The following is a 9,908-nucleotide window of genomic DNA, read 5'->3' on the forward strand; positions in this document are numbered from 1 at the left end:
GACTGCTTGTCCACAATCACAATACACATCTCTCCAATATACATTTATGTAAAATCCCCTCTGACATACTTGAGTATCTCGTGATCTACTTATCGGTTCGCAGTTGCATCCATATTTGCATCTGCGTCACAGTGCGGATGTAAATTTGAACGCAAGGATTTGTGCGACCTCAATATTTAGATATAAGCGGTACCCCAATGTACTGTTAACACGTGCTCCGAAGTAAGACCTACTTAACACAAGTCGTAGTCAAAACGCATGGCAGGAAAATAATATTAGGAATACCCGTTGTACCATAGGTCATTTGACTTATTAAATGTTTGGACAAACTTGGATTTGAAATATAAAATCACTTAAAGCCAAAAAGCGTTTGGGCGTTCTGAGTTTAGTGTTCAGCATTCTCTGTAATGTATGTCATTCTTGGCGCTATTCTGTAAAGATGTTTTAAAACTCGACGGTGTGAGTTTCAAAACTATTTCAACTCGTCTCTATCTGAACAAATGTTTCACAATATTGTCAAGACAACTAAATTGACAAAAAAACTGTAACCGGAATAAGACCCTAGAATGGCAGAGATTGACCTTGAGTGAAGTCACGCACTTGTGAACGTTGTGTGTAGGGTTAAAGGATCCTTTGACAGTCGACTAACACTCCGCTTTTCCACTCAAGTCACTTTCCCCGCCTATGCCAAGTAACCCATAAATAATTACACAACTAGAAATGTGGACGGCTCGAACGCCACGAGCATACTGAAGGCGACCGTACGACGAGCGCCTTATATCGCAAGTCATTCCCGCCAGCCGATCGCTACCAGTCTCTAACTTCCGACTCTTTACGGAAACGAATCATAAAATCATCGTTACAAAATAGCACAACAGATACAGAACGCAGATCTCGCCCGAACGTCCTAAGGACTGCACAACAAAATAAGAAAAAATATTATTTATTGTTAAGTTTTTCATGTGATGTATTGATTGATTTATTCTGGCACTGGGTTAGATTCCCAGTTTGGATTAATTAGAAATTTATGATTGGTAGGTTGACTCGTATCTAGTCTAGTAACTTTCGGGCAAAGTACATAATTACTGCCAAAGCAAAATTTAGAGCCTCACTTGTACTCATCACCGAGGTGTGGTGGTTCAATCCCCACCCCGTTGGTCTATTGTCGTAACCACTCCTAATACAATCTTAAAAAAAAACATACCACAAGTATTTAGACTCAATAACCATCAAATAGGGAATAAGGAAACGAATTTCATGACAAAATAATTGATAAACACTTGTTGCACGTTTAACACCTCTGCACACAGCAACCCAAACCCAACAACCAGCTTTTTATACACAAGACAAATGCTTTCTAACGCTTATTACAATTTGTACTAAAAAAATTTAAATTTCAATATCAAATAATAATAATTAGTATACTTATTACTAGAATGAGTTGTTAAAACTTTATATTTATTATATTTAAAGGGTATAGGACATAAATAAACAAATATTAAAATTAATACAAATTAAAAAAAAACAAATAGCCAAGGAACTTTCAATTTAAATGGTCAATTTATGTCCTGTAACCTTTATTTTGCATGTTATTCATTAGCTTCTTTCATTTGTTTCATAACAATTCTGAGATTTCAACAAAACAACCATTTAATCTTTCATTAAAATGAAACTCTCTTCTCAAGTTATAGGAGCCCACTAAAGGAAATAAGGAGTTATTTTTATCATAAACTAACCAGCCGAAAAGTCGTCCTTTCATAGACCACTTTCTATATTTTCAAATAATGACAGGCTGTCAAACAACGGGTCCGTCTCGAAAGTCATCTAATTAACTTTTATTAGATAGATACTCGTAAATACAAAGTGACTATTCCTATACAAAATTACCTTTGTCGTGTTACTACTGTTATTGATCCTTATTGTTTTTGTTGGAATTTGGAGTCGCGAGATGAAAGAAAACACATTATAAAGCACTGCTTGACTATCTGTTTATTAATATTTGTAAAATATAGTGAATTGCAGATCTCTTGAAAAAGAAGAATAATGACAGATAATATGACACTTAAATGTCTGAGAGATGGCAGTTTAAATAAACAATATAGCTTATTACTGGCTAGTAATATTATTACTAGCTAGTATTGTATCATAGACATGTATTTTTGCTTATTCCAACAGTTTTTAATAAGCCATTCCTATTTAGGAGTGAACCAAACCAAAAAGTCTTTCTCGTATGTATAGCTATATAGATTTCGAAAACCTTATAGTAGGACATCTGATCTCATGTGCAACACTCCGGTTGAATGCGTTATGATTTGTTCTGTTACAATAGCTAGCACGCCATTTTATAATTATACATAATTATTATTATGTTATTTGAGACAAAGTGCTATTTTAGCCGGAGTATACAGGATGCTCGAGAGTATTTCCCATAGCTCTAGGGTTATATTCTTTAAGGTAAATTATATAAACATTTTTAGGGAAATGTGTGCTAAAATGAATATTTTCGCAGTAAAAAAATATATCTTTTGTAAATAGATCTTAAATTGTGTCCCTAACCTAACCTAGCCAAACTTATTCATTGATAAATATATCTAATACAGTTAAACAAAATAGAAAATCTATTCTATAATATTATTTGGTAACGAGTTCTCAGGAGATTCAGTTCATTTTTGCACCTATGCATGCCATTACCGTTCAGTCACCATTGCATATGAATTTCATACCTACTAAGTATTGCGTCTCTCGCGACATCTTATAACAGCAGTGACCACAGCAGAACTATTTGAATCATTGAATGAACAGCATAAAGTCTTATAAATATTACAACTGACTTCAATTAAGAAATTATGAACACGATAATCTTCGTCCTTAATATTTCAAATGACTTTCAAATTAACAGTGCCAATAGGTATTCTCTAGACGAGCGCACATCGACTTAGTAGTAAGGAAGCCGAAGAAGGGATTTTTGCAGTTACTCGAGCGCTGCAGATGAACATAAGGGAGTATACCTTGCACGTCGTTCAGTACCTCCACCAAGTATGAGCCCTTAATATTGGTGGGTACATTTAGGGCAACCATAAAAAAACTAACTTCAGAAATACACTACCAGCACGTCAGATTAAGATAAGATAGGTGAGTTGATAGCTAAGCAGTGCGCATTTCGAAAATCTGGCGATTTGAGCGTAACGTAATAGAATGGGAGGGTTCCAAAGTTACAAAATAAAACCCTTAATAATTCTGTTAGCAAGCCACGCGCGCGAGTAATTTTTTACTAATTTTGAACGAACAAATCTTCTGAATAATCGCTCATATTTTCTGATGGTCTCAGTAAGCCGAAGTAATGAAAATTGTCATTAAAGTCTGTAGTTCTTTTCCCCACCGCTGAAAGCGAAAAAAGTATATAAGCATTTATTCTTTCTGTCATCGAATCTAGTAACTGCAAATTTAGCATCCCTGGCTCCTCTACTATAGAGGTTTAGACCTGTCAACGAAATGACAGTTATCGCCATTTTTTAGTATACTTCGTAGTTGTAGTAGCAAGTAATGATATCTGTATGGGTTTTGAGGTTCAAGCTCCTCGCAATTCGTCTCAAGGTCTCAAGGGCGGCCTCGTGTTTGGCCACGAAATGAGCTACGTCAACACAGCTAATAAATATTATATTGTAATATTTCGCTTAATCGAGATACGCGGCAGCGTATACGCCGAATTCGAGAGAACACCTGCCAGTAAATCTAAAACATTTAGGGCCACTATTGACTACTTTGATATTTGCTTAACTTTACAGATAGGAGAGGGACTATATAAAATAACATGTGAAATTCATTAATGTTACGGCACCGAACGTAAACTCAAATGCCAGACCAATCTTAATACATGTAAATACTAAATAGTAGGTTTATTAACATTAATGGATTTGACAACTTGCTTTACATTCACCAGTTAATAACAGCAAATCATAAACGGCAAATATGTTTCCTAAAAGTGTTCAAAACTGATTTGATTTGGATTGATCAAAAAACAATAAATAAATGCATTTGGGTTCCCACGGGTCACCGGCTACGACCACAAAACGCCGCTACCGGCATATTTCTTGTAGTTTTCATAGATTTTATACTGCACACGGTTGACGCCGGTAGCCGCCACACGCTACAATCGTCGCTGCTCGCTTCTTGTGGCCCGCACCGGCCACTAAACGCCAAACGCCACTCGCGTGATCCCGCAACCCTCTCTCTTATCTCAGTAAACCTGTTAGTGTCGAAAAGTAGCAGCCACCGACCGTAAGTGTCGACCACCGGCCACAAGTGGCTGTCGCGTGCTTCAGCTACTTTTGTGGCCACTTCTTGCTTCTTGTGGCGACGTTTGTGGCTATCGCGTGTGTACATTTGTCTACAAGTACGTATACACGAGTACGTGCGAGACGACACACGCACGGTTAAAACCCCGATCTTTGGAATGAAAGTCGGAGTCTCAACTCATAAGCTGCTTAATTCTAATTCCGTATAGACAAACGCTTTTATGAGTAAAACTGAATGGAAAAACTAAATGTAAAACTGCATCAGCAATGCAAAAAATAACTACTACTTCATCTGCCTGTGAGTAATCGCTAATCAACGGTTCTTTAATAAATAGGTTTCGATGCCACACATCTTTCTCTGTATCACTCTAATTCTACGTTTCTATTGATTGTCATACACAGCGTAAGTGCTGTTACTATATCTAAAAAATCTGTCTACCGGGAAAAGAACATCATTGTTAATGTATTAAAATCTATTTAACATGAAAATGGAACCGACTTTAAAGACGTATTTATTTTGAATTTAACACAAAACTTCTAAACCGATTTTTATGAAAATGCATTGGAACCAATCTGGAAGTATACTCTTTCAAACAAAAAAATAATTTTCAAAATTGGTGTATAAATGACGAAGTTATGAGGTAACAAACTTTAAAAAAGGAAAATATGCGTTGAATTGCGGACCTCCTAATTTTTTTGAAGTTAAAAATAAAACGAAGTATGTACGAGTATTAAGTCGTCATAAAGCCGCATTCTATTTTAAGTTCACTTTACAAGTTACAAGCAGTTACAAATTAAGAGAAAGGAACACATGAGTAAAACTTATTTGCCGTTACTTAATACTAAGTTTAATGCATGGTAGTGGGTTTGTGTATTGGGTATTACTTTTATTATAGAATGTTCGAAAGATAATAGATATACTATCGTCAATTCTCTTTCGAAAGCCTTGCAGAGCACAAAATTTTTAATGATTTTCCTACATATGGCCATATCACACATACCTTTAGCATCAGAAACTTCGAGGATTTCTGCTAACGATTTGTTTTCAATATCGAATTCAGCGATGTGTTGGATTGGAAACAAACCGTACTTTTCAATTACTAGAAAATAAAGCCTCAGTTAATATAACGGATCCGAAGCATGATACATCGGTACATCCAAGGTAGTTTTATCCGCCATGACATTGCGTATTCGAAATGTAATTCGGGGTTACTGTATTATGATTTATTTGTTATTTAACTTAATGAAAAAGATAATCATCTATTGGATTAACATCTTACTCTTTCCAGTTAAACTTACATTCCGATTTCACAGTGGAAGCGGTTAGACACACACTTGATTATTCAAAAGTTATTGTAAACTTAGCATACATATTTTTTTGCTACTGCCATCAAATTTGTGTGTGATAGGGAGTGTATGGTTTGATTTCGGATTCCTATGATGGCCTTCAAGTTGTGTGATTGGCATTCCGCATTGCATTGTGTGTTATTTGGTGGTGGTTTTGGAGTCTGAGGAGCAACGTCCTAACGTACCGTCGTGGTCGCAGTTCGTCCCGGATGACCTGAAGGATGACAAGTACTGGGCGCGCCGACGGAAGAACAACATGGCTGCCAAACGGTCGCGGGATGCTCGTCGGATGAAGGAGAATCAAATTGCACTTCGGGCCGGTTACCTCGAAAAGGAGGTGAGTGCCGAATCGCCGTGTCGGTAATCCTCCGAGTAGTTAGTGACGTCACACGGGTCTCAGATGAAAATCAGCATCGTGTATGCTTGTAATATACATAGGTAATGCACGACATACAATTCTGAACCTGTAGATCGATTCGGTTTAGCTTTGAACCATGCAACCATTGTATGCTACAAACTACCCCACCAAAGTAATTGCAGTTTCTACTTGTGGTCAAAACAACCATCAAGACTCTTATACCTTTCTATAAACCAAGTACATTAAGATTTAGAACATTTAGATGCAAGAAGATAAAGCATTTTCTGACATGTCGGGTTGGAGTGTAGTAATTTTCACCAATTTGTAATTAAGGCAACAAACAAAATATAATACGTACTATATTTATTGCTTAATATGTTCTAAATGTATTTGTAAGATAATAATAACGAAAATATCATAAGATGATCTCCAGGGTAGCGCAGCTTCTATTTGCCTAATTGTGGAATGCAGGTAAGGCTATAGAATCTGTAAGAGACAATGTAGCGCCATGGGTCTATCAGGTACAGAATCCCTGATGGAGGGCAAGATATAGTCTTGAAAATAAAAGGGACATGCATTATATTCTCCCTTATGACGTCTCATAAAAGACTTGGATCTAGGATGGTCGTTAGATCAGAGAAGATGACTTTTGTGACAATAATTGTCAAATGAAACTAGTGGTAAACAAACACAAAAATTCTCTCATTGGTGTGCATATCAATTTGTTCAGGACATCCTCAGCAGATGTCGAGTCTACAAATCAGCAAGTGGTCATGTCTACGTTCTGTTTGTTTAGCCCATAGCTGACATAACCTATTGATTCTAGTTAATGAATTGATTATGTATGGTTGTTGAATTGCTTGTGTATGGTTGTTGAATTGCTTATGTATGGTTGCAGAACATGGGGTTGCGGCAGGAGGTGGAGTTGCTGAAGAAGGAGAACCACATCTTGCGCGACAAGCTCTCCAAGTACTCAGAAGTGTGAGCGCCGCCAGGCACAGTTATACCGCACATAATGTGAGTCTTGTAAATCAACATCGTCATTACATTCTACTAGCTAACCCGTCAACAGTTATTTTGCCTTTTACATATTACGTATGAAAAATAGACAACATCCAATATACTTAGACCTACCAAATATCAATCGGTCAAGCCGTTTCGAAAGAGTATGGCAACTAACACTGTGACATGATAATTTTATATAAGTATTAGATTTTTAAGTTTCTCTCGTTTTAAAGGAGAGGGATATGGAACATTTTCTACCACAGAACAGCGAGACGTCGGGAAAAATGGCATCCCTTTGTTGTTGACGTTCAGGGCCTAGTGGCAGTTTGATACTGTGACGATCGCGTTAACCTAAACGCGAATTTATATGGAATTGAAACAGCGCCATCTAGTGGCACTACTGCACAACTGTTTCAATTCCATATTATTCGCGTTTACGTTAACGCGACAGTAACAATATAAAAATATTTAAAACTCCCACTAGGCACACTGCTAAGATGTGGAATGCCCTTCCGGGTTTGTCTCTGTCTGTGTTTCCTGACACGTACAGTTCTCAGTATCTCATGGCCCGACTTAGGATGCAAATTTACATTGACAAACTGTACCAACGAGGCAGTCTATAAAAAATATTTAATTAATAATTATCAAAATTATTTATATTATTATTATCCTATTTTTACCCGACTTCGGCGAAGGCCATACTGAACCTATTTTAATTAATTCAGTAAATAAATTTAATTCAGTGAGTGTATGTATGCTAATTGAAGTAATGTTCTGGTTGCAGGAAGCGCCGTGCGGTGCAGTGCGGTGCGGTGCGCCGCCTCGGGCTCGCAGCCCTACCATCTACTCGTATTCGTAACGCTTTTCAAATATTCGGTTTAAATGTACTTTACTGACTAATCGTATTGTTAACGTGCTGTGTAACTATCGCCCCGCCCTCCCCCCGGCAGCGTCTTCCCCCCGCGCCCGCACGACTCGATTCGCTGAAGTGGCCGCGTCACGGTCCGCGTGACGTCACGACGGCGCCCGCGCACTGCCGGCGGACGCTCTAGGGGCGGCTCGGCGAATCGACCGGACTTCTCGCTCCTCGTTAAGTTATCGTTAGTTCATTTACGAAGCAGTTACCGTGAGTTGTTCTCTTAGTTTAAGGTGATCTTTGCCAAAGCTCGGCTCGACCTCCGACCTTTCGTCGTCTCTAATTCCTTCTTCGGACTCGGTTCGACACTCTACAGGGTTAGTCAATGACGTACGGACCAAATTTTACGAAGTCGTTATTTTTAAAGAAGTTTGCCGCGTCCCCGTCCCGAGCGCCCCGGCGCCGGCGGCTCGTCTAAGTTAATGTTGTTGAGTATTGATACTACGGCCCAGGCCGCGCACGCGGATTGCTCAAGTGGCTCGCGCAAGTAGTGCTGCGTCTGTACATAGGTAGTTGTAATGGCGCCGCGCCGCGGACAGTCCGCCCGCCCTCCGTCCCGCCGCCCGCGGCGCGGCGCTTCGCTGAGCTCGCTTCGTAGACCGCTCCCAGACCGGCCGCGGGGCGGCCCGGCCCGCCCGGCGCGGCGTCGGCCCGGCGTCGACCCGAGCCGGCGTCGGCCCAGCGTCGACCCGGCCCGGCGTCGGCCCAGCGCCGACCCGCGCCGGCGTCGGCCCGCCGCTTCGCGCGCGTCGCCCGTCGTTTCCGTAGTGAGCGAACACTAGTTTCGTTTCAAATTTACTTAGTGAATAGTTTAAGTAGTCCGTAGTTTCCGTAGCGTAGTCGTTTTTAGTCTATTTTGTTATGGCTGTAGTTGTTAACGTTTTAAAAGTTTATATTTTTTTTAGTTTTACAAACCTCGCGCGCCGCGCGTGTCCCACATGTCTGCATCAACTGGACTCCCAAACCGTACTCTCTTTGACTCGTGCTAATGTTATATTGATATATTTTTGTAGGTGTTTGTCGTTGATAAATGAGTCAATTGAATGTTTATTGAATTAAAATAAATTAATGTTTATGGACTAAGACTAAGAAGTTGTTGCATTTTAAAGTATTTTATGAATACAAAGCGAGAACAATAAAATGTTTTTTCTATAAAGGTTTACATGTGAAGGATAATATAAAGGTGTGACGGTTGAACTTTTAAAATGCACTGTTTCATATCAAATGATATAACTCTTATATTGTGTAATGAATTTAATGTTATTCGGCATTTGATATTCCATCTTGTTTGTTAAATGGTATACATTAAATTATGCTAAATATCATGTACGTGGTACTTATACTGTTTACATAATAATGAAATTGTTTCTGCAGACATCATAACGGTTGGGTGTGTACTGTGTGTGTAACACTTGTCAGTGTGAGCGGCAGCGAGAGCCCGCTCCGTATGTGTATTGACAACGTAATACCATATTGATATATGTAGTATTTTAAAAGAGTCTAATTTAAATTTTTAATTTAAATGGTTCTATGGATTGAAATAAATGTTAATTGTTGTATTTATGTTTATTTATTTTGCGGCCGGCCGGTGCGCTTGAGCGCCTGGTCACCAGGAGAAATGGTCACCAGGCCGCCTGTCGCCAGAACTCCGCGCGCCGGGCGGCCGGAAGCCGGCTAGTTTACTAAGCCGCTGATACATTTCCTCGATCGCTGTTTTATGTAATAAATCGTGGTAAAAAGTACCTTGCACAAACTTGCGTTTTCATTAACCCCTCTCGTGGTTGCAGCACTATCTCCCTCATTTGTGGAATAAGTAAAGCAGAAGCTAATTTATTCCCGAACAACATACAACAAATTATAATTATGGTACAATAATTATAATTTGTCTCTCTAGTATAAATGTTATAATTTAATTGAGTCGCATAGTAAACAACGAAAGTTATTCAAAGAAATTTAATAAAACGTAGAAAGAGGATGTAACATCACT

The 9,908-nt window shown here is 38.9% G+C and overlaps 1 protein-coding gene across 5 annotated transcripts in view; it reads left to right on the forward strand.

The window, feature by feature from the left end:
• The window catches only part of LOC112045504 (hepatic leukemia factor), a 189,191-nt gene extending 179,517 nt beyond the window's left edge, over positions 1-9,674 (forward strand). For all 5 annotated transcript variants that reach the window (XM_052890538.1, XM_024081697.2, XM_052890539.1 and 2 more), the window contains 3 exons: positions 5,842-5,979; positions 6,899-7,017; positions 7,790-9,674. In XM_052890538.1, the coding sequence (XP_052746498.1) occupies positions 5,842-5,979; positions 6,899-6,985 (225 nt within the window). In that variant the 3' untranslated portion in view covers positions 6,986-7,017; positions 7,790-9,674. The remainder of the gene's footprint in view (positions 1-5,841; positions 5,980-6,898; positions 7,018-7,789) is intronic.
• The last annotated feature ends 234 nt before the right edge of the window (positions 9,675-9,908 follow it).

Source organism: Bicyclus anynana, chromosome Z (assembly GCF_947172395.1).
Source record: "Bicyclus anynana chromosome Z, ilBicAnyn1.1, whole genome shotgun sequence".
Lineage (NCBI taxonomy): Eukaryota > Metazoa > Arthropoda > Insecta > Lepidoptera > Nymphalidae > Bicyclus > Bicyclus anynana.